Source organism: Sesamum indicum, linkage group LG6 (genome assembly GCF_026168435.1).
Source record: "Sesamum indicum cultivar Baizhima isolate 11 linkage group LG6, ASM2616843v1, whole genome shotgun sequence".
NCBI classification, from domain to species: Eukaryota; Viridiplantae; Streptophyta; class Magnoliopsida; order Lamiales; family Pedaliaceae; genus Sesamum; species Sesamum indicum.
In genome coordinates this window covers 24,672,238-24,699,776 of record NC_142662.1, presented here as the reverse complement: position 1 = coordinate 24,699,776, position 27,539 = coordinate 24,672,238, and the positions used below count along the sequence as shown (strand labels likewise).

The 27,539-nt window shown below is 34.4% G+C and overlaps 4 protein-coding genes across 4 annotated transcripts; 1 reads left to right on the top strand and 3 right to left on the bottom strand.

Annotated features, from left to right (window-relative positions):
- Nucleotides 1–307: 307 nt before the first annotated feature.
- On the bottom strand, nucleotides 308–4,833 carry LOC105163533 (Noc2p family). The gene is made up of 11 exons (XM_020695098.2): nucleotides 4,695–4,833; nucleotides 4,469–4,569; nucleotides 4,166–4,237; nucleotides 3,526–4,077; nucleotides 2,422–2,814; nucleotides 1,791–2,120; nucleotides 1,503–1,709; nucleotides 1,315–1,401; nucleotides 1,012–1,106; nucleotides 811–927; nucleotides 308–713 (listed from the first exon to the last, which is right to left on the bottom strand). Exons 1-11 carry the CDS (start codon nucleotides 4,717–4,719, stop codon nucleotides 428–430), a joined length of 2,265 nt encoding a protein of 754 aa, XP_020550757.2. The 5' UTR covers nucleotides 4,720–4,833; the 3' UTR covers nucleotides 308–427.
- A 6,261-nt stretch (nucleotides 4,834–11,094) lies between these two features.
- On the bottom strand, nucleotides 11,095–13,577 carry LOC105163535 (zinc finger CCCH domain-containing protein 31). The gene is made up of 3 exons (XM_011081928.3): nucleotides 13,239–13,577; nucleotides 12,481–12,541; nucleotides 11,095–11,963 (listed from the first exon to the last, which is right to left on the bottom strand). Exons 1-3 carry the CDS (start codon nucleotides 13,318–13,320, stop codon nucleotides 11,255–11,257), a joined length of 852 nt encoding a protein of 283 aa, XP_011080230.1. The 5' UTR covers nucleotides 13,321–13,577; the 3' UTR covers nucleotides 11,095–11,254.
- A 2,281-nt stretch (nucleotides 13,578–15,858) lies between these two features.
- LOC105163536 (protein NRT1/ PTR FAMILY 7.1) lies at nucleotides 15,859–18,794 on the bottom strand. The gene is made up of 5 exons (XM_011081929.3): nucleotides 18,675–18,794; nucleotides 18,244–18,370; nucleotides 17,914–18,131; nucleotides 17,263–17,822; nucleotides 15,859–17,064 (listed from the first exon to the last, which is right to left on the bottom strand). Exons 1-5 carry the CDS (start codon nucleotides 18,693–18,695, stop codon nucleotides 16,188–16,190), a joined length of 1,803 nt encoding a protein of 600 aa, XP_011080231.1. The 5' UTR covers nucleotides 18,696–18,794; the 3' UTR covers nucleotides 15,859–16,187.
- Nucleotides 18,795–22,432: 3,638 nt separating this feature from the next.
- Nucleotides 22,433–27,013, top strand: LOC105163601 (enoyl-[acyl-carrier-protein] reductase [NADH], chloroplastic). Its single transcript, XM_020694176.2, has 13 exons — nucleotides 22,433–22,591; nucleotides 23,794–24,113; nucleotides 24,717–24,826; nucleotides 24,914–24,969; nucleotides 25,062–25,146; nucleotides 25,240–25,287; nucleotides 25,531–25,605; nucleotides 25,684–25,795; nucleotides 25,916–25,967; nucleotides 26,061–26,112; nucleotides 26,198–26,255; nucleotides 26,436–26,534; nucleotides 26,647–27,013. Exons 2-13 carry the CDS (start codon nucleotides 23,831–23,833, stop codon nucleotides 26,796–26,798), a joined length of 1,182 nt encoding a protein of 393 aa, XP_020549835.1. The 5' UTR covers nucleotides 22,433–22,591; nucleotides 23,794–23,830; the 3' UTR covers nucleotides 26,799–27,013.
- Nucleotides 27,014–27,539: the final 526 nt, after the last annotated feature.

Here is a 27,539-nt window from a genome sequence, read left to right as displayed (position 1 = left end):
TATTGGCGTGAGATAAATGGCCGCTGATGAATGAAAACAAAAACTAATTATACCTAATGTTGAATAAAATGCAAAATTACAATATCTTTTTGCCAAGATCATCAGTCCAAACACTACAAAAGGGTTAAAGTTGTAAACAGAAAATTTTTAGCGAGATGGCAAGTGTAATTTTAAAGGTTTTTTGAGGTAAAATGTAATTTTACTTTTTTCTAGAAGGGATTTAAGTGTGATTAACCCTTGGATAAAAGGACATATCCATTCTAAAGAGGCTATGACAGTATGACTAGAATCTATACTATGATTGTGCTGGAAGAAAAAATATGGGGATTTGATATACCAACTTATGTATGATGTAATTTGATCGAATTAAATCATATAGGAATGTGTAAAATAGAATACCAAATTGGCTCATGCAAACTTGAGAAAACTACAACTTACCCTGGGCCTTCTTCTTCATCTTCTTTGACTTACTATTCCGAAGCTTTGCCTTGTCTTTTGACATCTCCATGGGTTGTTTTCGTTTCTTGTTGCGCTGGGCTGGGGCCGCAGCCTCAGGCTCACTGTCTTCTTCCTCGACAGTGCCGCTTACTGGATTATCATCTTCGTCGGAGCTGAGTATGAAATCCTCGATTATGTCCTCATCGAGAGCTGTCTCTTCCAGGGGTTCAATATTCTTCTTCTTCTTCTTTTTAACATCTTTCTGATGCGTAAGCCTACCAGCCAAACAATACAAGTCAGCAAGCACATAAGCGTGTGCAGAAACACACACACAGACAGAGAGAGAGAGAGAGAGAGAGAGAGAGAGAGTACTTGGAATCTTTCCCAGGTAGCAAAAGACCATTACTCTCTTCATTTTCGGAATTGTCATATTCATCATCTGATGTTATCTCATTTCCAAATTTGGATGAGTGATCTCCAACGAGCACACTAGACAAAATGCATCTTATAAGGGTCTGAACAGATAAAATTTCAAAACGCCATACAGTTAAAAATATGACTTGTGTTATCAACCTGGATTCCATCAATGCATCATTTCTTTCCTGTGCTCTCTGGCGTAAAGTGACAGCATATTGCGACAGGGGGCTGGCACCTGACTTTTTCTCATCCTAGTATACAGTGGAAAATAAGTAACTGGTATTTATGATAAATGAATGAATATATATTCAGTGGGTATTACAAGACCAATCAATTAGTTTGGTGCAACAGCTTATGCTCGAGCATGGGTAACATTTAGAGGGATTAACTAGTAATGCAAACTCAGATCAAAATAGCAGCAAATTTATATATGAAAAAAAACATCACAGATGTTCAAACCTCGAGGAAAGATGCAGCTGCAGGGTCATTTGGCAAGAATGAAATCTTTGTCCGCTTCTTATTAATAAAATCAGTGTTCGCCTCAATCTATGGAATTTAGACAATATAAATTAGTGCAAGTTTAAGTTTTAACAGCTAAATGCAACATAGAATCACCACATATCATCAACAGTGGTCATATCATAAACCTGACGAATGAGGCGCCTCATTTCTCGACGAAACCTCTCAACCTTTGTGGATTTACAGAAGTTTCGCAACCTAACACTAGGAATAAAAGACAACTCCATGAAAGCAATTGAGTAACTCCATTGAGCAAGATGTTCGGTGAGCTCCTCGACTACAGAGAAAACACAAGCCTCCTGAAATGCTCGGGTTTTCAATGTAGATTTGCTAACCTGTTCCAGAAAATTGCATATTCATATTAGAGACTGTAAAAATGATCATGTGTTATGGATGAGTACAGTTTTTAAGAGTACCTTCAGGATAGAAAATAAATCAACTGCTTTTCCAGCTCCTCCTGTGGGAGGTTTACGCAATTCCTTTATCTCTAGCATGTCTAGGAGAAGCAGAGAAACAGGAACGAAAGTACCAGTTGCAGCACTAATCCGGCTGAGCATTCTCACACAGCGCAATCTGAGGGGGAAATAACAAGCAGAAGGAACTAAACGAGCTACTCCAGTAATAATCTGAGTCAATGGATAAGCAAGGGGCGCCAACTCAGCTTCTGAGCTATATGCACAAACAACTCCAGTCCAGAGCTCCAGACAGTTTATATACTTCCACTGATAAACCTTTCTAAATGTTTCCTGTGAGGAGAAGGATAAAATTGGATGAAAATGAATGGTGGATAGTAAGCATGCCCTTATGAAAAGTTCATGTACATAGCATCCAGTTAAAATTCAAAATGTATCAGTGAACAATTAATCTCTTATCCTTAACCTAGGAAGACATCTTCAAACATCTATAACAAAGCAGATAAGCTAAATGCTACACAATATGATTGCAGAAAGATGAACCGAACTAAAAGACAACCATGAATGCATAATAGCAATATAACAAATAAGGATGAAGAAGTAAGAGATAATCCATAATTATCTGACACCATACCTTTTTTGCAGAACTGGAAGGTGCTTCCTTCCCCTTCTCTTTTTTAGAACTTGAAGGTTCTTCCTTCCCCTTGCTTTTAGTTTTTTTCTTTTTGGTGGAACATGAAAGTGCTTCTTTCAATATCATTGCTAACTGCCGGATGTAACCAAAGGCATGTTGATATGCAGATGGAATGTCCAGGCGAAGAAGTTCAGTAAAGCAATTACCGAGAAATTGTAAATGCTGCAACTTTGTTGAATTAACAAACTGGCAATTCAAGACATACGCTTTATACATTCCTTTGATGCAATCATCGAGGCAGTCAGAACCGAGTCGTATGCATGAGTCCCTTAAGAATAAAAAGGAGACAACTGGAAGTGCACCACTCCCAGTACCCCAGAAATGAAGAGCAACCTGAAAATATTATAATATCTGCATAAAACTTGATGTTTGTACCAATTAAAAAAGCTACTAGCTCAGTTTATAGAAGCCAAATCATTAAGTCAAGCAATAAATCTCAGTTCTCAGTTTTTATGGCATATACACTCTTACCAACCTGGGGGCTACATAATGGACTTTTGAGACGTAAGTTAGAAGGCCAAGTTCATTCACTTGCACAAGCAATTACAAAGTTACTTTTAACGTTTCTCTTTAAGTCTATGACTAAAAGCACTATTGCACAACTCAGAAAATGATTGCTCAGGGTCACTGTAATGCAAACAAATACTCCATTAATCCAATTATATACCTTTTGTTAAGCCCATACTGTAATAATACAGAACTAAAATCATATATATGACATAGTAGGTAAAGAGCTAAAAGTAAAACAATCAAAATTTACATTGTTCACTCAGATTGTAAAAGTGTGACTATTTGCTGGCAGCCGTTAGCTTAAAGGATTCCAGATATGAAGCTTTCAATGAACATAACGATTTCATTGATAAACAATTGTGAGACACTAAACGGATTATAATATGTTCCATTATCTGTCGTCTCTTCCTTCTCCTTTTCATATACATCCTAGTACGATTGTACAGTTGAATTAAACCAATTCAGCATAAATCATTTCTAAGAGAATGCTTAAAACAGGTCAGACTGACAACTATTCCGCAAGTTAGGGGATACCTTAATGTACTTCCTTAAGAGAGCTGGAAAAGCAGCCAAAAATACAGATGAGTACTTTAGACGCCTTAACATGAATGCTATCATTTCGTTATCCGTCATCTGATTCAGAACATGCAGAGAATTCCCAAGATATGACTTCACCAAATGATTGTAATTCTTCCATCGTCTTGTAGTCATCAGATCAATAACCATCTCCCTTTTCCCCCCCGAAGGAGGTAAGTTCAACAATCCCCGAAGAATTCCATCCATTTCATTTAAAACAAACAACATTATTTTATTGAAAACACTGCTAGACATGGTACTAAACTTTGCTGTTGGGTCATCACCACCATCATCACCATAGTGGCAAGCACTGCGAAAAGCTCTCAGAAGAGAACGGACAGCCCCCAACTTTGCCCCATCACGGATTTCATTACACCAGGAATCAACCATAGCACTAGTTATCACATTTCTCGGACGCTCTTCCTCCTTTTCAGCTTCACCATCACTATGCTCAACATCATCATCATCTGTTACTTCTTTTTCCTCCTCTACGTCAGTCTGAACATCATCCTAAAATAATGGAAACACAATCCTAGTGATTAGATATACTCAAAAAGCTAAATCATACATTACAAACATGTGCGATTAATCAACTCACGTCCAAATCCTCTTCATCGAATTCCAAAAGCTCCTTGTCATGTTCCTTCAAGAATTCATAGAACTCTGGGTCCTGCACATACAAACAGTCATATGCACATTATATACCAGACCCAATACATAACACATGCCGTAATCAAAATTTTAAGATTACTTCAATCCTTAACACATTTCTCAAAGAACCCTCAGGGAAAAGATTAGCAGAGCTAAGACTGAAGCGCCCAGAAATTAGGAAGCAGATTGAGCATAAAATGCCCGCGCAATAATGTCAGGGTACTCGTAAAAACAAAGAAATCCAAAATACCTTCTCTTGAAGCTTTCTTAGCGTCCCAATGTGTTCTTTAGCTTCTTTCTTCTCCATCCCCGTGCTCTTTTTCACTTCACTTTCCTCTTTCAGTTTCTTGGCTGCTCATATCAAATTCAAGCAGTTAGACTAAAACAACAAAAAAAATTCTAATCGTTCTAAAATATCAGGAACACATCAAGAAAATCAGAAATTTGGATAGGAAAAGAAAAAGAGAAAGCAGGACCTTTGTTCTTGTTCTTGGAACCCATTGAAGAGAAGAAGCTGGTCACAAATTGAGCTGTGGCAAAAACCCTACGTCAAATTTTGGGGGTTTAATGCCACCAGGGTCGGGTTACCGGTTACATCTTCCGGCCCGGTGCAGGCTCCGGGCTTTGGGCTTTAATTTCCGGGACAATTCAGGAAAAGGATCAGCTCTAAATATGATCTGTCAAACAATATCTTTACAAATGGCCCAACAACCTTTTGAATCTGGCCCAATAATCTCAGAAGGCCCATTTATTACCTGTATCAGGCCCAATCAACGGGCCACCTTAGTAATTTACTTCACAATTAAAAAATTATTATGAGTTCGAGTTCGTAAATGTGAGCATATGTCGATTTCTACAGAAGTTTTATTTTTTTTATTTTATTTGAATATAGTTTTTGATTTGAAATTATTAATATATTTAATTAAATTTAAATTTATTGAATGATGCAATTGATTGATAAAGTCTTTAGTGCAACGGCACATAAATTTTTAGCAAAAATAATTAATATCATCAAATAAATAAATTGTAACATGATTTGTGTTGAGCAATAATATCAAATGATTTTTATATGTAATAGAGGACTTATTATTATTATTTTTTTAGAAAAATCTCTAATAAGTTATATATTTAATAATAACAGTGGAAAATTACCTTCGGAATTTATTTTTTTAATGTATAAGAGAGCTTAATTTATGTTGCAAAAGTATTCTAATGTTATTTTGCAATATTTTGTAACAAAGCTATAACTATAATTGGAATAAAAATTGCCCTTTTTGTGAAAATAGAAAAGTATTAGTGTTTTATGGGTAATTTTTTAAATTCGTCGCCACCATATTTGTAAATAATTTCACAATGTTACGATAATAAATGCGACTTTATTGTCTCCAACAAAGTAATAAAACAATCAACAACCAAACTTGGAATGTTGCTATAATGTTGAATTTGATACAAATAGTGTACCATATTATGTTACGAGTTGTATCATTATCAATATTCTGATTTGAAGTAATAATATGCCACTAAAATTTCATACATACATAAATAAATACATATATAAAGTCTGAATTAATTGTACGCGAAAAAGTTTTATATGCATACGTACCCCCAACCACTGATATTTTAATTACATTTGAAATTTTTTGAAAAATTTAGAAACTGTCAGTTTTGGAATTTCTTTGAAGCTCATTAAATGCTTCACATGTTTTATGGAACATCTAAAAAGTAATAATTTCTGTGAGTATGAATGACAGTGGAATTCAACAGCACTCAATAAATATCTGACTCAGCCAAAATTATTAGTCCCTGAAATTCTTGAAAAGGTAAAATATTTAGCTAATCACAGCTCGGATCGGCTACTAACCTTCTGGTAGCAATAAACACTGAGTTGTCATCTTGCAATCAACGTTATTTTCACAGCCCTATTAATATCCCCTCCCCCTTGGTAGCCCTCACCATAGAATCATCTTGGATCACTTTGTGTAGTGCTCACTTGGCAAATTTAAGGTTTCAAACTCTTGTAGTGTTTTTATGTGTGTTTGCATTTGGTGTGAGTGTTTGTGGGGGGGAGTGGATGATTTTGTGTAAATTTTTTATTTTGATATGTTTTGCTTACATTGGAAGGATGCATGATTTAAAAGTATAGAGTGATCTTGATTATTTCATAGATGGTGTTTTTTTTCCTGCAACAAAAATGGAAATTAATGTACTGATCAAAATCTTAAAAGATTGGTTTATTTGATCCATTTGATTGCGGACATAAATCTGATCGTATCTTTGTTTTTCTTTTGTTTTTGTATGATAGAAATAATCTGTGTATTAATTTATGTTGTCGCCATTCGATTGCCTCTTTTTGTCGTCACGCGCCGTCTTCCTAACATTTACTGTAATTGATATGGCGGCGTTGTGGGACCAATATTTCTTTTATCATTTTAATTTATGTTTTGATCTGACTAATCTTCCCAATCTAATGTTGATTTTAAGTAATTTTTATGAATATTTTATTATTATTTTTTAAAATTCTTTAGTTGCTTGAATACTGCACAATTGAAACAAGTTGATTGAAGTCCTTCTATCACTTACTTTTTTTTAAAAAAAGTATTTGATCACTTTTTAGATAATATTCAATATAATTTATTATTATTCAAGAATACTCTCAAGAGATCTTTTGTAAATCTCAAAGTAAATAAAGTTTATTTGCTTCATGATGTTATGGTATATGGAATTTGATAAATTAATAGATGATTATTAATGAAAGAAATTCATACTTTATAAAAAAATATATATAAATTTGTATTTTTCTCTTGTTAGATAACAAACAACATTTCATCTCGACTAGAAGAATGGACCGCAAATCTCAGACAGGCGCACCATCCAACGATGATCGAGCTGCCAAAGTTGATCTTACGTTAAGACTAGGAGTGCCGGGCTACGATAGCCAACCTCCAGAAGAAAAGGTATTCTAGAATGTCTATTCAAGTTTTATAAGTTTTAAATAAGTTTAATTATTTTGCTCATTTATGTGTTGCACATCTATATACGAAAATCACTTTTACATAAACACATTTCTCAAAATTAATATCTTTAAAAAATAGCTTTATATCTCTTTTTTTTTGTGCAAAAAGAGTTTATAAATCGAAACTCATTGTTTGTGCAAGCATTTTTAAGTTTTAATGTAGAACAAAATAATCCATTATCAATAATCTAGCAATATTTTATCCATAAATTACTAATCAAGATCAAATAATTAATACTCAAACAAAAATGTGAGAAATAGAAACCAAATTCTTTTTACATGTTCTACTCATATGTTCTAAAAGAAAGATAAATAATATAATTTTGGTACTTAAAAATTCAAATATTTTAAGTGGACTTTTGGAAAAAAAAATTAAATTTAAACCATGGTTACCATATATTTTTATATAATATTTATAAGAGTATAATATTGCACATATAATGCACATTTATGTGCTAAGGCTTTTTAACTAACTATATTAAGCTCATTCATGAAACACTAACATTTGCTATGCAAAGATTAGAAATAAGGCAATCTTTGGTGTGCACATATTTCTATGTTATTAATTTTTATATAAATGTTTGTTAATCATTGAACATTAACATTGTTTGATACTTGAATAATAATTACATTTATAGTCTATTTTGCTTATATGCCATGAGGATTGATTGACAATTATTGTATCATTTTGTATTTGAATGCAACTAGGGCAATACTGGTGAGGCTGGTGGTTCGTCATCAGCACATAGAACGAATGAAGCGGGCGGCACCGCGTATGCACATGACCCGCCCAACATCGCATTCTACCAAGGTATTGTGCCTCAAAATCGTGCAGCAGCACGCAGAAGGCACAACACCGACGACGACAAAGTTTGTCGAGAATGCGGTGTTGTGAGTACTCCTCTCTGGAGAAAGGGCCCGGATGGTCCACAAGTAAGGTTTTTTTTTTTTTTTTAAATACTTTGTTATTATTTATTTTTCTAATCTTGTTTTTAATTTATATGGTTGATTTAATACTTCTTTATTTCTAAAAAATAAAAATATATCATCATTTTGCTAAGATTCTTTACTAAATAATCCAATAACCTAAAGGGATATTGATGTGCATTAATGAATTTGGGTAAGAATGGAAATAACTTAGAAATGGATTAGAAATATGTAATAAAGGATTGAGTTTAATATATTATTCTATGATTATTATGTTAAATAAATAAGAAAAGAAATTGAATTAATACTTTTCAAATTACTCATTCATATGTTTGACAAATAGTAATAAAACTAAAATGCACAAATGGGTTCATATACAAGTAAACTAAATATTTATTATTTACAATAAAAAGTATCACACATATGAAAATATAGAATACATATTAATCTAAAGTACGCATATTGTTATGTAATATTTTTTATACTTACAATAAATATTTGGCAAAGTACATATAAGTATGTAATATAAAGCCACTAATTACATAATTTTTGTATCCATAAATAAAAATGTCACACAAAAGCTATACGCCTAACATTCCTCTCTTAATTTTGAATCGTAGAACTATCTTGATCTATAGTTTCACATTTATCTTTTTCAAATGCATGATTAACTCTCTAGTCACTTTAAATTATATATCTTAATTTATTTTTCAACTTATGTCTAACTTTTGTTTACAATATTTTCTGCAGACGCTTTGCAACGCTTGTGGACTGCGTCATGCACGAACGGCCAAGAGAAGTGCCGACTGAGAGGAGAGGATGTTGCTTGAGGGATGCCGGTGATTGGATGTGGAGGGTGTGCATGGATGGTGTTCTTTGCTTGCGTTTCAAATCTTAGACTCTTTTTTTTTTCTAAAACATTTGTAAATATTATGTTGGTTTGATGTTGAACAATTTTAATGCTAATTTGATAGTTGGTGTTTGCCAAATGTTCCCCTATTTGATTGCACAGAATGTTCGAAGTTTTTATGATACATTAAGTCACGCCTTTCAAGTTTCTTGTTATATATGATTAGTGTTGCATAATGAGAAAGTTTTTAGAAAAGAGCTTATAAGATTAAAAAATAAGATATTAGGAGCTTATAAACTCCTTCAATTTCGATCAAATCACTACAAGATATTACCATTATTAACATTCTACAATTTCAATAAGAATATTTAATCCAAATACATCAAGATCTTATTTTTATAAAATCTAACGTTTTATAAGTTCCAAAAACTTTTTATATATAAAACGTATGAGCTCATAAGATACTTTGAATAAGTTTACCTAAATATTCTCTTAGTAAAACATTTTATACTATACATGATAGTATCATATTTTTGCATAGGACTATCCATTTTTTCCAGTTGAATAGTGTATGACCATCTTTATTTATTATTATTAATATTATTTGCACATATGCGTGCAAAAATTTAATATTGGATACAAATAAAAAAGTATTTTGTTATTCCAACTATACATGGTTATATTTTGTTACAAGTAATCTTTTGTTGACATTTTGCTCTTTAATTAGAATAAATTACAGTTTCATGATTTCATTCAATGATCAATTCTTGATGAAATATATTTGATTGACATTAGAATAAGTAGCCGATTGAGAGGAGAGAATGTTGCTTGAGGGATGGCGGTGAATGGAAGTGGAGGATGTTTATGCACGGTGATTTTTTTTCTGGGGTTTTAAATCGAAAACTTTTTTTTTAATTTGTGAATGTTATGTTTGTTGGTAGTACAATTATAATGGTGGTACGAGGGTCCTATTTGATTGAGTGAAATTGTTATTACTGACATCTTATAAGCTCCATCATCTTATTTTGTCCAAATACTGAATTTTATTTTTAAAACAAGAACTATCACTTTATAAGTTTTAAAACATCTTAAAGAAGTACGGAAGCATAATATATTTTAAATAAGTTAACCGAACACCCTCTTATTACATATTTATTACGTATTATTATATTTTTGTGCAGAACTGTCCCTTTTCTCTAGATAAATTAATAGTGTATGACTAACTTCATTTATATTAATATATGCATATGCTTGTGCGGAAGTTTAATATTGAGAAAAAGATAAAAATATCTTATCAACTATACCTAATTATACGATTGTTCGAAATCAGTTTTTACTAGGATGTGAACTATAATACAATATCGCACACCATCTATTTATACTAAAACACTTATAAATATTGGTCAGACTCCACACTCCAATAAATTCAAAGTGGCACATCCTAATCACTTTGATAGATTGGTCATACTGATATAAATTTTAATACTATACCTTAATAAAGAAATAAATATATTTTGTTCCCCTATTTTAATCTATATATCATATTAGCCCATCTTAAGTCAAAATATCAACAAATACGATACCAAATTATTTTCACCACATCAATAAATAAATCATACATTTTTTAAATATTAATACGTAACACACTAAGTAATTATAATAAAATATTAGTCATATTAAAACACCAACATGAAAGGATATTTTTTAATACGAAATTCTTAAATAAAGAAAATATTTAATAATGTAATCTGAAGGAAAAATAAAAGATCCTACAATCAAATTATATGAAAGATTAGAAGTTGATAATATGTTGTAAATAATCTTTTTCGCTGAAGATTTTTTTTTTTAAATATTTCCCCCCAAAAGGTATCATATTCAAAGTGTTTTTTATTTATATTCATCTAATAGAAGCAATATCTTAATTTTTAAAGGGTGTTTTTGACACCATCTTCATATCACGGGGTAAAATGTTTTTAACTCAAAAATATATAATTATTAGAATACATTGTGCATGATAAAATTGGTCTCTCATTTTAAAAAATATAATGCTTTTAATATAATCATATGAAAAATTGAGATCCTCATCAAGTAAGAAACACAACCACAGAGCTAAACTAAAATTTCATGTAGAGAAGTCGATTGATACAACAATTACATCCACCCCTTTCTGTGATGAGGAGAAAACAGACAACAGCTAAAGCCACCAACAAGATCAGAATAGGAGAATCAAAGCTGCACATAAGAACTCACACCTCTGGCTTTCGCAATTCTTCTGCTCCATGTGCAAAGAGACAGTGGTTTCCAAAGTTGCAAGGTCCTTTAGCAAAGTTCTCACAAAGTTTCGTTTTGTAGTACTTGCGAGAAGCAGAGCTTGCCGGGGTCTTTATGCCGGATCCTGATGATGCACTGACATGGATTATAAGTTGATGAATCATTTGGCTGGCCTGTCCGATCTGATCAAATGTACCCTTGAGTTCAACGTTTCGTAGTTTAGGATCAGACTCATGATCTTTTATGGATAACTTGACTCCTGTCAAGCGGCAGATTTTCTTGGACATGTCTCCACCTACGCCAATGACGGCTCCTGCCATAGAAGCATCAATACTGATCTTAACAGTAGCAGAGGCTTCGAAGCTGGCTGCTGCCCCACGGTTTGGTGGAATTGGTTCCATAGCATGTAGGTTCCCGTGAAATGGCATTGTTGACCTGCCAAGCTCATGCTTGCTGTGCAAGAAATAGCACCTCTTCCCATACATGCACCCGCCTGCCGTATTGAATCGATAGCAGAACTGAGGTTGGATGGCTGATGCAAGTCGAAAAGATGGAGGAACTGCTGGATGGCTGGGAGCAGCTGGAAGGGCTGGATTGCGGCCGAGCATTTGAGTTACAGCCTTGATGCCACCAGGAACATAATGCAGGAACTGGCATCTATTCCCCAAAGAACACCCAGAAGGGCTGCATGCAAATAAAGCGATATTTACAGGTGAACATGAAAAATCTAATTTTGTGTAAAGTATCCAAATCACCAATAAACAAATTACAACTTGTCTACTTCCAGTTCAGTGCAACAAAAGGAAAAATCAATCAAAATTCATAAAGATGGCACAAGAAACTTTTGCATCAGAACAGCATTATAACTAATCTGATACAAAATAATTGAATCCACTTTTAATCTTTTCAATCACCTATCAGCCAAGCAACTAAGTAATTCAACAGTACTTTCAGTAACGAGCCATTTCCATTCACCAGCCGGTTTGTTTCTCTGATCAAGTGTTTGATTGCAAAGCTCAATCATCCATTGCCTTTTAAATGCCAACATTAACAATTAACAAAGAATACCACCTGTCATACAAACTTTTTATTTCAATTCATTAGTTTGAATAATGTAAAGAACATGAGGAAAATATTGATGCCACTTTGCAACCATTACAAAAACATGAAAATTACTAAATTTGAATGGGTAAGTTAGAACCTGAAAAACCAACTGCATGGCAACACCGTCCTTCTTATACCAGTTGTAATAGACTCCTTTTCTGTTGCAGAATATTAATAGTCTTCCTCAGTTACAATTTCTATAAGTTGTTATGCGTCCAAACTTCTACGAACATCTTATGAGCCATACGTTCATCACCATTAACAACAGAAGTATAAAAATTAAAGAAACATATACACCATTATAGCAATGTTCTAATAGAAAATAGTGGTTCAGGACTTCCAGCTTAGCACGAATCTACTGGCCAAAGGAGTGTGTACTTAGTGTGAAGCATTCTTAAATGTCCTCAGAACTTAACTAAACAAGAAAACCAGTTTTAGCACTGCGGCAGATGATCCCATAAACTCCATTGTTTTCCAGCATGTGTTCCTTTTTAGCTTATTAATTGACTTACAAATTATGTCATTCGGTTAGAAGATCACAAAAGGGCACTAATTAATCAAACTCAAAATACACTTGTATTCTCACCCAATAATAACGGAGAACTCGCTGAAAGAAGATAGCGCCATGAACGCAGAACATCTCACAAGAACCAGAAGCATTGAAACCAACCAAACGGAAGATGCTTGACAAGACTCAAGAAACAGGCACAAGGATAAGGAATTTTCCCCATCGCTATAGTGTTCACCGCAAGCAACGCACATGCATTCACGTGAAAAACAGGGGAACCCAAAAAAGAAAAGAAGAAAAGAACAGAAAGAAACAGAGATAGTGCACATAAAAGCGAAGAGAAGGACCTTGCTTGAATCTCTTGGAACCGCCATCGCCAGTGCCATCACCCTCGTCTTCACCTCTCTTTTTCGAGCCTCCCAATTCCATTCCCTAATTCTCTCCTTCAACCAACAAGAAAAACTTACACAAAACTTCCACACACACACACGCACAGAGAGAGAGAGAGATTTTAAATTTCAAGAAAAAGAGCAGTGAGAATCGAGAACTACAAATAGAAACCACAAGAAAAGAAGATCAAATGATTAACAAAGCGAGACGAACCCTAGAGAGAGAAAGTACAAATAAATTGGCAGAATGGCTAACGGATTTCTTGAGAGAGAGAGAGAGAGAGAGAGAGAGAGACGAGCGCGTCATCCAACTGAAGTTCATATTTCTAACACGGCCGTTTATATCTTGCTCCGATCGCGCGGGAACCTTCGGTTTAGATGGGCCATTGTTGGGCCTAAATGTTTGGGCTCAGTTGAGATTCAACAAGTTGGGCTTCTCAATTCCTTACGAATGCCCCAATTTGTCTAAATTGTTAGTACTTAACAATAACAAATTTTTTTTTTATGAGTTGACTCATAATATATAAATGATTTCTTTACCTACAAAATAGGAATCATTCACTCAAAATGATTCGAATCGAGTTGAATATATTAATTTTTAAATTTATTTAAATTGTTATCGAGTTTTAAAATGGCATTTGAATTTGATATGATTATTGATCTTATCAAATTTAAACAAACCTTAATTGAATCAAATATGAGTCGGATTTCTATACTTTGATATTTTTAGCATGACTTATTATTTTTTCACTAATCAAATTAAACTCGAGTCGAACTCAGAAGTTTATTGTGCAAAAAATGTTGTTCAAGTGCAAACGGACTTTTATCAACTGATTTCAATCTAATTTCAAATAATTTGATATATTTTTTCAACCCAAATCATTGCGAATTATGAAAGTAAATAATTCTTTACTTGTGGAATATAAATTTTGGGATAATTACACTCTTTGCCCCTAAAGTTTGGTGCGATTATACATAGATCTCCCGTGATTTGGAAAATTATATCTAGCACTCCATAGATTTGCTTTCGTTTAACAAATAAGTTCATCCGTTAATCAAAATTCATTGAATTTACTAATGTTAATAGAAAAATTGAATGCAAATTGACATTTACCCCCAATTGACTTATTACTAATTTATTGTAGTTTAAACTATTTTTTCAGACTAAACTACCCTTATACCGGTGAAGATATATCTCCTTACATATATTAATGCATGAAGACGTATGAGGGTAATTTGATAATAAAAAGATTTATTTAACCTTCAATAAGTCAATTGTGGGTAAATATAGACTTATTTTATTTTATTTTTTTGTTAGTAGCAATAAATTCGGTAAATTTTGATTAATGGAGAGACTTATTTGTTAAACGGAAGCAAACCTCAAGAGTGCTAGATGTAATTTCCCAAACCACAGAAAATTTACGTCTAATTACACCAAACTCAGGGTACGTAGGAAAGTGTAATGATCCCTATTAAATTTTATTTATTATAACTCTTATAGAATTATGCACTTTGCTAAAATATGAGAGGATTTTATAAATTATCAAACACGGAAATTATTTAATTATGCATCCTTAAATCGTAATTTCAAATAATTGAATATTTATTGTAGCTTTTAGGCCTTGAATCATACTTAAAAAGAACAAAAGATTTTTTTTGGAAAATTTTCTCATAAATTGCAATTCTTAATTAATAAATTGAGGTATTGATATTAGTGGCACCAAATCTGCACAAACACAAATATCTCAAGAATCCATCACGTTTGTTGGGATTCAAGAACAACGTGATATATGATCGAATATGGCACCATGGAGGTAGTAGTTCAAATGAAACGAACTGTATCGTTTGATCCTAAAGAAGGGTTATAAAATTGAATTAATACAAATTATACGGACTTGTTATGCAATAATAAACTCATAATTTGACTATACGGAGTTGATTGTAGTCGCATTGCATCTCGGCGCTATAACGAGCTTATCATGTTTTCTAAAGAATAATTAATCAAAACGTTAGTTTGTAAGATTTTATATTATTTTGTATGAGTTTATTATATTTTATTTATAATTCGTAATTTCTATTGAAAGTTGAAAAAATTAAGTAAATAATCATGAGATTTGCTATCTTTTCAGCAACGATGATGATCACGTCAGGAAGCAAATACGAACAAATGATGTGATTAGATGAGATGAAAGTTGAAAATGATCAGATAAGGCTGAACAAAGTCAACTTTCCCAGTCAAAATTACTCATCTTTCAGTGAGCTCACCACATGGAAATGATTGATTTTGAGATAATTACAAAGTCCTCTGTAACATTTGATAATTATACGTAAATTTAAAAATTTATATTTAATGCATTTAATATTTATTTTTATCTAATAAATACATTTCATTGATTATGGCAAACTTATATACAAGAATTGGGGGAGGGGCATCAATTCTTGCAGAATATGAAAAGTTTTAGTTCGGATCAAATTTAATAAATTTATAATTGATCATATAGTAAGTAATTGTACCTATCATATTATTAAAATTTAATTCGATTAAATTTAATTTAAATAAGATATTTTGTACATGAAAGTTAAAAGAGAAGCAGTCATTCCCCTTCAATCTCTCATCAAAGTAGAAGGGGTCTCACTTCCTCTTATTTCTAGCTAACATAATTAACTTTATTACAAAATCACGTTAACTATATATATAGTTCCATACCACTTGTCAAATGAGAAGTTTAACCCTTAAATTAGATTTGATCGGATTTTACTAATTATATAACAAGTGCAATATATTTGTCGCATGATTGGGTGATTGATGTATAAGTTAAAGTGTTCAATCATGTGACAAATATATCGCACGTGTTATGTAATTAATTTAATTTAACCAAATCTGATTGTGCTAATAATTTTCGGTCCTCAAACCCTATTCACCATCTCTTGGTCTGTCTTGCTATTATCCTTCACCTTCCCACCTTCATGATCACCGTCAGTGTCCTCCAGATTAATGCATTTATACCACTTAGCACACGCCACATATACCACCAAATCAGCCGCCGTCAGCCCTGCAATCAGAAAATAGAACATGTCCATGTGGCCGGTATTCAAGTCCGCCGGAATCCACCCCGGCTTGTTGTTCCTCGCCGTGATCCCCATCACCATGTTCACTAGCAGGCTACTGACGAAGTTCCCCAGCGACATTGACGCCATGCACAGCGAACTTCCTAAGCTCTTTACACCGTCAGGCGCCTGCCCGTTAAAGAACTCGAGCTGTCCAACGTACATAAAAACCTCGGACGCCCCAACTAAAACGTACTGCGGGATCTGCCAGAATATGCTCATCTGGCTGTCGTGTTCGCCGGGGATGACTCTTTTGAGTCTTTCCATTTCGGTTACTCCAGCGGCGACCATTGCCAGCATTCCGATGATAAGGCCGATTCCCATGCGCTGGAGCTCCGTCAGGCCCTTGGGGTTGCCGCTGAGCCTTCCGGCTATAGGGACGAGGATCTGGCGGTATATGCCGGTGCAGAGGAGGACGCTGCAGATGTCGAACGCCGACATGCTGGCGGGAGGGAGGTGGAAATTGCCGACGGTGGAGTTCATGACGTTGCCTTGCTCCACGAAGAGGGAGGCCATTTGGGTGAAGACTACTGAGTATATGATTGTGCAGAGCCAGATTGGTAGCATTCGGAGTATGCATTTGGCTTCCTCCACTTGGGTTACGGTGCAGAGGCGCCAGGGATCTGCCGGGCCCTGCCTGTCTTGTTCCGTTATTATTGCTGCCTTGTCAAGACACCTTATTAAGGAACAAGAAGTCATATTTACAGTTATAATCGAAATTACACTGACTAGCCTGTCATGATATGCAACATGATTTGAAATGAAAAAATTAATTTTCTAACAAGGAGGATTGGTGTAATTAATTATTCAAAAATAATAAGAGATATAACTGAAATGGGTAGTTAAGATAAGTCTTAATAATTTGAAATCTTACTCAAATCCATCGGTATGGAAGATTTTCCGGCTTCCTTTGATGGCAGACTCCGATCCTTCGACCTCATGCAACGCCTCCCCTTCCTGCATCTTTACATTCCATTTCTTGGCTGCAGCAGTAAACACTTGCATCACGCGCCTTACCGGGTTCCCCGAGGGATTAATATACCGGTACGCCCTAGAACCGAGCAGATACGCCACCAACGCCAGGACGGCTGAGGCTGTGGCTGCCCAAAAGCCAAGCGTCCATTCACCGGAATCCTCATAGTACACCAATATTGTGTTTGAAAACAAGGAGCCAGTGTTGAGTGCAAAGTAGAAGTAGCAAAAGAAGCTAGACTTAGAGTTTCTCTGCCTGGGGATAGACTCATCAAACTGATCAGCACCAAAGGTGGCTATGGTGGGCTGGTGGCCGCCGTAGCCAAAAGCCACTAAATACACAGCCAAGTAAAATAAGGCTGAGCCAAATGAAGTAGCCGGCACGCAGATCTGTTTGCCGTCTCCACAGCCCACAGGCTTCAGCAGCAGAAGCCAAGACGATAACGATAAAAGCACAAGGCCCTGAAAATTCAGAAAAGCATGTTCATTTTGTGATCAATTATGGTATTTGCTAAGTAACCATGATGTCTGATTGTGACATTATGTGTATTACCAGAACAAATATGACTTGAAAGACTGCACAAGTAAGGTAACGGCCCCAGTAGGAGTCGCTGAGGAAGGCACCGACGAGTGAGCACAGGTAGACAGTTCCGGTCCATTTGCTGACGTTGTTAGCTGCAGAAGCATTGTCTTGTCCAAGAACTCGAGTTAAGAACAAAACCAAGTTCACCCCGACACCAAAGAAAGCTAGTGTCGCAAGCCCTTGATTTACTGCATTGTAAAAAAAGTTCTGATATCACAAAGGTTGTCGGAAAAGTAGTGGTAATGAGGTTCTGATAATCTCATGATGTTCTTGAATCAGATGAATGAGAAAGAGAAGTACCTAGCAGAAGAAATGCTGAACTCCAGCCTCCTGTTCCATTGTTTCTGATGCAGTGTTTGGCATTTGCCGTGTTGTAAGCTTCAGTATTTACAGGTTGTGATTCTCGGGTATTGAGGGCTCCGATCCCCTGAAATGTCAGATTTGAACCATAACTAAGTCGAGTAACTAACAAAAATTCTAGTTCAAATCAGGTTTGGTCGAATTTGAACCAATTATACGTGAGTGCAACACACTTACTGTGTGATTGGTTTATCATTTACAAAATGATCAATCACACGGCAAGTTTGTGATTTGACTCCGACGACATGTATATACCAAAGGAATGCTCTTTATAAGCAGAAGTAATTAAGGAAGATTACGTGTTATAAGTTCTTACATGAAAAACATGAAAAGTTTGGAAAAAATTTAAGGAACCAAGCTGCTGTACTAACCTTTGGGGCAGCTGTGTCCATGATCACCGTAAGGGAGTCAATTGGAGTGAATCAAAGCTTCCTCTGCAATATTCAACACAAATTACATTTATTAATTAATGCAATTAATTATTTGCTTTTTCATCTTGCAGTACTATTGCAAGACAGAGATGCTGACGAGGGACTTTGAGTTTAAGACAATATAATTAGTACAACGATCCCCTTAAAAAATAACTCAAAGAACGTGCCTTTAAGATGATACGAAGACCGCCTTATTGATATAGCCAAAGTTGATACTTAAAGTAGCAGCATCAGCTACTAGCAACATTTATAAGCAACAAAAGGCACCAAGATTGGCACATTAACAGGTCATTTTCAAAATCATTGTTTGGGTGAAAACAAATATTACCAATACGAGATAAAGAAAATACGAGTGGAAGGAACGTAACGAGAGCGGTGAGCTCGAGTTCTGGCCACAAAACGAGCTTTATCTATGGGTTCATTGAATATTCACAGCTCCAAACAGTGTATAAGTGGATTGCCAGAACTCTTTGATAATGATGTACATTATAAGTGTTACTTCTCATCTTCTTACAATGTGCATGTCTTCTCTTACAAGTTTGTTTTTTTCATTAAAATTCATCATTCAATACTCTTTTTTTTCTTGATGATAAAATCAATAGCCTCCTATTGTCTAGTCTAGGACTTTGCACTAAAAAGACAATCAAAAACAGTGTATGTTTCAAATCAACAGTACTACGTACATTAATCCCATGAATTATGTATACCTAACATTTGAGAGGTGCGTTTGTGTCCATAACGTTACATGTATATATGTTCCACACTGGAAAACGGAAAAAAAAATGTAATTTTAATTCTGTACAAGAGTGGCAATTTCAATAATGTGTAAATCTATTTTAGCAATTCTGTCGTGTAATTTTAAAAATTTCACTTAAAAAAATGTATCTAATTAAGCTGATCACGTGCACTTTTTCAACTATTTTTGTCCTCATGCGAAAATAATCTCATAACTTATAAAGAAATCTCACTATCAGTTTCGTGCTAACTTTCATTAGAATATTGGTGGGAAAAAAGCTCCATTATGTTTGGTTCATTTTTAACTTGTTTTGATATGATTTGTGGAGATAGAGAGAGAGTGTTACAGATAGTGTATATGTTTGGATTTATTTTTGGAGATAATATCAAATAAGTATGGTATGTTTGATGTGGTTTAGTAGGAGACAAAACTACTGTTCATTATTCTGTTTCAAAAAATCTCAAAACACCACCAAAACTTCCGAAGCAAATCAATGTAAACATTGTCTATGTTTTGGTCCATCTCGAAGATAAAACAAAATTGAATCCAAACATTATGTAGAATTTTCAAAAGTAACCAAACTATTTCTGAAAATTCTGTAAACAATAGGATTAAAAGTATACAACAAATTTCGGGTGAGTTTAACATCTACATGAAAAGAAACATGCATAAATGAGACAATTATATACTTACCTTTTCCTGAACTTGACGAGAGCTAGAGCAAGGAGCTCCGGCGGAGTGCGTGCAGATTCCGGCGACGGAGAAGATCGCGTATCGACAAGAACAAACGGGGAAGATGGCCGGAAAATCACTCGACTCGCCGGAAAGAATTCAAGGCCAGTAAAACCTATTGTCATTTATGGCACGTGATCAATATTTAGGTAAAAGTGTTTGTTTTTTTGGTCGTCTTTTTTTTACCGATCAGTAACTGAGCCTGCAGCTGAAAGCTTTCACTACCCTGTTCGATGATATTGAATTACCAACATCTCAATTAACTGCAATTCCTCTGACTAATTTAGTATGAAAAAGATGATAAAATATGAGAGAAATTTGCATGTGTATAAATAATAAATTATAAAAAAGGGTATAATATTTGGACAAAAATTTGATTTTCGTAGGTAATATAAAGACTTTTTTTTTTTTCGGAAGTTTAACTGACTCCGAGTAAATCTCCTGCTGTTGCTCTTTAACAATTTCAGCTTTGAAAAGTTCAAATTTATTTATTTATTTTTTTCTTTTTCTTTTTAATAATTAATATAATTTTATTTATTTTATTCTATATTTGAAAGGCTTTTTCGAAAAATTAACTTGATAATCTGATTGAGATCAGAGTTAATTCCGATTATGAGATTCATCGGATGTGCGGGTAGCTAATTTATAATTATAATATTTTTTTTATATCAAATACAATATGATGTATTAGACAATTCATGGTTACATTTATTACTATGTAATTTTATTTATTTATTTTGAAAAATTGTGAATTTTAAATATTTTGATGTGTTTATTTCTAAAAGGAAAAAGAAAGAGAAATTGCATATGGAAGTTGAGTTATGGAAAGAGCAATAGATGGGTAAATTACACTTTTGATCCTTATACTTTGGATTAAAATTGATTTTGGCCCTTAAGTCTTTTAAAGCATGAATTTAATCAATTATACATTTTGGTCCATAACCTTTAAAGTTATTACTATTTTGGTCCATCCGATTTCCGCCTTCTCAACATCTTTAACCTCAATTGTAACGGTTGGACCACAAATTTATAAAAATTAGGTACCAAATTCGTGTCTCAAAAAGTTTAAGGACCAAAATTGATTTCGATAAAAAGTATAAGGAGTAAAAGTGTAATTTACCCTGAATAAGTAGTAGAGGTTATTTGAGGCAGGGGCAGGAGACAAGGACACCTCCATATATGTATATATTACACTATATAGCAATGACATATATACATCAAAACCTAGAAAGAGATGCTGTCTGCAGTGGAGGCAAATCTACTAAACCTGTCTTCCCACTTCCACTCATTGTCCTTTTTCATTCTACTGTTTTTCATTGACATTTCACACTATTAAATCAATCTAAAATATTCTCACATTTTCTATTATTTATTATTATTATTATTTTATTTAAATTGTGTACCGATCACATAACAAATTTAATGACTAAAATTCAGCCTTTTAAATTGTTAATTTATGAACAGATTGTCACTAATCACAATAGAAAGATCTTCATACTTCTGAAAGTAGGGGTGGGAATGGGGCGGATTGGGTGGATCCGAAACTCGCCCTATCAAATTCGAGATGGACTTATGATCCGCCTCGTCTCGAATTTTAATGGGCCTTTGTTAGAATGGAATCCTCATGTGATGGGTTGGGCCGGAGGAGAGAAAGGGTACCCATTTGGAAGGAATGCAACCTTGGTTTGATGTATAAACTATGAAGAATTGCTTGCCTGGATTTGATGTATTATTTGGGATTAGACTGGTTTATGGGGTTTAATAGAAATTTACCTGTTCCTTAAAAAACTCAGAAATATCAATTTCCTTGTTATTTTATTTTTTTGGGTATGAAATAAGATGTAATGTATAGTAGAATTCTGAAAAAATACCAGCAACCTATGTGATATTATGAAAAAATAAATTATCTTTTTATGAAAAAAAATTAGTAATTTACTTTTCATGTCTTTTTTAAAATACAATAATTTATCCATTTACGTATATTGTATTATTTTAAAAAAATATAAAGAATAATTTACTTATTTTTAATATCATGGGAGATAATTACATTAAAATCAATTGAATTTGGATAAAAAATTATGCCAAACAACTCAAAACAGCACTATAATTTTTCATATGTGAATAAGTTTAGCTTGCATGCATCATTTTACTTTCCTTTCATCTCATTGAGAAAAAAAAAAGTGTATAATTAAAATATTAAAACCCCCCCATGGAACGACGCCGGATCTGGAGCTAATTTCAAAAGCCAGCACTAAACAGTAACGCTCCCCAACAGCTACTGCTGCCCCTGCCAGCTCTGCTTTAAACCCGTTTCACTGACAGTCGGTAGAGCCTCTGGTTTCATCGACGAAAATCAAGAATTCGAGTTGGCGTCCTCAAACTCGAGCAGGTATTTCTTTTCTCCTCTCTCTGTATTCGAGTATGCGCATGCTCATACACTTGTTTTTTTTGTTGCTTCAATGATTTGTGTGAAAAAATGGTGAGGTTGTTTCCATTTGCGAATGTATTTGCAGAATTTAAAGGTTTTGGCGTAGGCCCATTTAATTTTTCGATGCTTGTAAGCATTTTTCTGTGTTTCAGTAGTATAATTGAGCATTTAGATGCATTGTTCTTGTCTTCGTGGTTTAGTACGCAAGAAATGCTTTGTGCTGGCGTAAGTTTCGTCGATTTGTGTGTGAGTTCCGCTTTTCTGGGGCCAATTCTTGCTGTTGTTAGAATGGGAGTGGAGGAGGAAGGGTTGATTCTTTGATAAGATGAGGTCGTGAGTTTGATTTGAAAGCACTGGGTTTAACTACAGAAAGATAAGGCAAAACCATTTGCTTTGACGCAGTTGTCGCACTTGCTGTGCCCTAATCCCGTTGGTTTGAATTGAAGTTACTGAATGTGGGAAATTGCGTTGCATTTTTGCACTGGATAAGATTTTCGGATTCTGGAATATTAGTGGAATGAAACAGATGATTGTCTCTATTCTATTATACGATAATTTACCTGCCTTTGCTACATGTTAATTAAATAATGTAAAAGAGAAACTTTTGTATCATCGACAGAAAATACCGAAGAGCTTTGCGTCGATGAGTGTGCGCATTGTTGGTACTGAATTAGTTGTTTTAGTGGATTTGAATATGTGTTTTCTGTGAATTGGTGGTAATGGTATTTGTGAAAAAAATGATTTGCCATATGACTATAAACATGAATCTCACAGTTTTCAGGAACTAGGAGGACTGAAGAAGGCTTTTTTAGTTGGCTTGAATGAGATAGAAGATCATAATATGACTCCCTAGAGTAATGCATAAAGAAGGTTAATCTAGTTAAATTATCTTTTGTTTTGTGGAAATTTTAGATGGGACCTAATCTATATCTTGTACGTGGACTTAAGACAGTGGAAGTGTTTATCTTTGTACATATTCAACTTGGTTACTTTCTGAAAATACACAAAGAGCTGCATTCCCAATTTTTTTTGAATTCAGCTTTTTTATTTCTAAGAAGCCTAAGGATGACATGACTAAGTTTCTTAATGGTGTATCATCTTGCACGCTTCTTGTTTGTAGTGTCATTTGGAGAATTAGTTTCTAACCTGAATTCATTGCATAGGTTACCACTCTTCTCCTTAAGATTATACACATTCAAAATGGCAGCTACTGCAGCTTCAAGCTTGCAGATCAATGCGGCAAGACCCTCTCTTGTCTCCGCTCAAAGAATTTTGAGAGGAGGTGTGGCGAATGCTGGCATCAATTCTTTTGGCGCATCATGGGCTAAATTATCCAGTGCTTGCCATATATCATTTGGACAACACTTTAATCGCACTTTCACATCGTCTCCTGCAAAATTCAACAAATTAGTGGTAAAGGCAATGTCTGAACCTGGTGAAAACAAGCCTGCCTCTGGTTCTGGGTTGCCCATCGATTTGAAAGGTTTAATCTCTTTTGTCATCTAACTCCAGAACTTTTGTCGTTTCAGGATTTTGGATAGCCATACTTAATTCCTTCTGGCATCTATGTTTCTGCTTCCTTCATAATAGGCAAGGAAATTCTCTAAGAGCATTTTAATGGACCAACATTTAACTCTAAAACAGAGGGTGCAACTGACATGCCTGAAGTAAATAGAACCTGAAACAATTGTTAAAGACAATAAAGAAAACTTTTTTTAAACCAAGAAAGCTGTGCCATCCAAGTAAAAGAGCAAAAGAGTGCAAATAGATACCTTGTATCCCCCAAGTCCCCAATGTTTTGGAAAGCTGTTACCGGCAAAATGATGTCATAGCCTTGGATAAGTTTGTTCAGCTAGAACGTGTTATTGTTTGGACAAATTTGTTCCAGGTAGTTAAGAAGATGCTTCTTGTGTATTATGGTCCTCAAAATTTTATGAGGTTATTGTTTTATCATAATTTCTTGTTTGCCGAAAAAATGAAATCAAAAGGTGATAATATGTATATGACAGTGTAAGTTTTTCCATATCTTGATGGGACAAGGCAGTAGATGTCATTCATTAAGATTAACTGTACATGCTGTTCATAGGTAAGAGAGCATTTATTGCTGGTGTGGCTGATGACAATGGATATGGTTGGGCTATTGCGAAATCTCTAGCTGCAGCAGGAGCTGAAATTCTCCTTGGGACATGGGTTCCTGTAAGTAAATAGCTAAGATTGCAGAGATGCAAGCTTTCTGTTACTCAATGTAGCTGAATTTAAACTGATTATTGCATTATCGTACAGGCTTTAAACATTTTCGAAACTAGTCTACGCCGTGGCAAGTTTGATGAATCACGCGTGTATGAATCTAAGCTGCCTTTATTTATTTATAGCCCCACATGCCACAGTGACTGGGATAAGTAGCTTCTGCTAACAAAGATTTTCATTTCAGGCTGCCTGATGGTTCTTTAATGGAGATCACTAAAGTTTATGCGTTAGATGCAGTTTTTGACAGTCCAGAAGATGTTCCTGAAGATGTAACTTTCACATATATTATTTCACTATACCTGTACATTTTTCGAAATGCCATATAACTGCTCTGAAATTTTGTCTTTATGAACTTTATGCAGATAAAGGCGAACAAACGTTATGCTGGATCCAGTAATTGGACTGTCAAGGTAAAACTAGTATTTGCACCACTTTGAATTTTCTTCCTTCACCATCACCTGTGGAGATTCACTGATAAACTGTTAAGTCCTTTCGCATAATGGCTATTGTCCGTGAAGATGGTTGGAACAGCTCTACATGTGTGATATTAGTGTCTATATTTGAAAGAACTGGCCAGAATACAAAGAAGTTTCTATCACACATATATTACTCATGAATCATGCTTCTCTGACGCTTTCTGAAATATCTCACAGGAAGTAGCGGAATGTGTAAAACAGGATTTTGGCAGCATTGACATTCTTGTGCACTCACTTGCTAATGGACCAGAGGTATATTGCGTTAACAACTATTATGTTGATATTAACCTATGCCCTTTTTTCTAAATTAAAGAAACGATCTATAACTAGGTAACCAAACCTCTGCTGGAAACCTCAAGAAAGGGATATCTTGCAGCAATATCTGCATCAAGCTATTCTTACGTGTCCTTATTGAAGCATTTCCTTCCAATTATAAACCCAGGCATGTCCAATTCCTGTTCCTGCATTCTTTTGTCTTTCGATTAATTAGATCCAATTCTCAACCAAAACATCAGTTTGCCAAAACTTTCTATTTGAATTTAATATGAGGTTTTTGCTTCAGGTGGTTCTTCAGTCTCTCTAACATACATTGCTTCTGAGAGGATCATCCCAGGGTATTTCTGCTTTGCCATGTCTCCTGCTATTCTGTTTTGAAATTAACATTCCTAGAGAGAGTAGAGATAACTTTAATCGTTAACATGAAACAGATACGGAGGTGGTATGAGCTCTGCAAAAGCAGCGCTAGAGAGTGATACAAGGGTAATTTTAATAGTAATTACTGAAGTTTCCCTCACTTTGGATTTGCCACGCTTTTTATTAATAGGTGCATTGTCGAATCAATCAGGTGCTTGCATTTGAAGCTGGAAGGAAACATAAAGTCAGGGTGAACACTATATCTGCTGGTATTTCCATCTTCCATTTTCTCTCTCTTGATTTTCAATATCTTTCCTGAGTATTGTCTGCTATTTGATCACGTCATATTTGCCAAAACAGCATGGAACCTTATTTGAAATCTATACTCAAGTTTAAAATTGCATTAAATTTATCGATACTGAATTTAAACTTCCTACTCGAATATCCAGGCCCATTAAGAAGCCGGGCTGCAAAAGCTATTGGATTCATCGACATGATGATCGATTACTCCATAGCAAACGCACCTCTTCAGAAAGAATTATCAGCAGGTAAGTCTTAAAGACACCACTAAAATGTAAACTGTACAAAATCGTTCTATTTGTCTTTACATTCATTCATTCCCCTAAAAAAATATTGACTCTGGAGACACAAATTGGACAGACGAGGTAGGAAACACAGCAGCCTTCCTGGCATCACCGTTGGCTTCTGCCATTACCGGTGCAGTCATATACGTCGACAACGGTCTGAATGCAATGGGCGTTGGAGTGGACAGCCTCATATTTAAAGACCTTGACATTCCTAAAGCCAGCTGATGGTAATTTCATGTAGGCTTGTTATATGTGTGGAATATAGAGGATATGTAGGTCATAACCATGGAGCTGCAGAATGGTTTGGCTGGCGGCCCCTTTTTTTCATTAAATCTGTCAATTTTGTTAGCTGTACTTAGTTGTAAAGAAGTGGAATACGTCCCCATTCATGATTTGATTCCACCTATGGGAATGACTCATAACAATGCTTGTTTGTGAAATTTTTCATGTTATTTCCTCTCATGAAATATTCTCGTCAAAAAAAATGTTTGTGAAATTTTTCAAGGGCTAATCACACTTAAATTCCCGCATCCTCAAAAAAATTTTGAATTTACACTTAATACACCTAAAAAATTCTCTTTCATTAAAGTTTGGACGAAAAATGCTAATATAAATAAAAAAAATTAAATAAAATCTTAAATTTATCATTTATTTAACATTATTATGTATATTTTGAACTTATAAAGGGATAAATAAGATAAATATATAAAGTGAGGTTTAAATCATCATAATTTTTTTCTTCATATTACAATAGTATTACATGAAAACATTAATTGAGGGGTAAAATTGTAAGATTGTGCAATTCTTTTGATAATTTTCTTGTAAGCCCTAATGGAAGAGTGTCGGGTGTAAAAAAAAAGAAAAACAAAATGCCGTTCAAGAATTGCTGTGAATATATTTAGATGAAATAATTTGGGTTCGATCGAAACAAAGACTTTATAAAATATAATTCAAAAAGAATTTTTG

Excerpts from the sequence above, each read along its gene's own strand:
- LOC105163533 (XM_020695098.2), bottom strand. The coding sequence starts at position 4,719 with ATGGGTTCCAAGAACAAGAACAAAG. Across the intron at positions 4,238-4,468 it reads TAAGAAAGCTTCAAGAGAAG|GACCCAGAGTTCTATGAATT; the intron begins GTATTTTGGATT and ends TTGTATGTGCAG. Across the intron at positions 1,710-1,790 it reads ATTTATTTTCTATCCTGAAG|GTTAGCAAATCTACATTGAA; the intron begins GTACTCTTAAAA and ends TTTCTGGAACAG.
- LOC105163535 (XM_011081928.3), bottom strand. The coding sequence starts at position 13,320 with ATGGAATTGGGAGGCTCGAAAAAGAGAGGTGAAGACGAGGGTGATGGC. Across the intron at positions 12,542-13,238 it reads TTCCAAGAGATTCAAGCAAG|AAAAGGAGTCTATTACAACT; the intron begins GTCCTTCTCTTC and ends ATTCTGCAACAG. Across the intron at positions 11,964-12,480 it reads CCATGCAGTTGGTTTTTCAG|CCCTTCTGGGTGTTCTTTGG; the intron begins GTTCTAACTTAC and ends ATTTGCATGCAG.
- LOC105163536 (XM_011081929.3), bottom strand. The coding sequence starts at position 18,695 with ATGGACACAGCTGCCCCAAAG. Across the intron at positions 18,132-18,243 it reads TTCAGCATTTCTTCTGCTAG|TAAATCAAGGGCTTGCGACA; the intron begins GTACTTCTCTTT and ends TTTACAATGCAG. Across the intron at positions 17,065-17,262 it reads TTCCATACCGATGGATTTGA|GTGTCTTGACAAGGCAGCAA; the intron begins GTAAGATTTCAA and ends TTCCTTAATAAG.
- LOC105163601 (XM_020694176.2), top strand. The coding sequence starts at position 23,831 with ATGGCAGCTACTGCAGCTTCAAGCTTGCAGATCAATGCGGCAAGACCC. Across the intron at positions 24,970-25,061 it reads AAGTTTGATGAATCACGCGT|GCTGCCTGATGGTTCTTTAA; the intron begins GTATGAATCTAA and ends TTTTCATTTCAG. Across the intron at positions 25,968-26,060 it reads TCTGAGAGGATCATCCCAGG|ATACGGAGGTGGTATGAGCT; the intron begins GTATTTCTGCTT and ends AACATGAAACAG.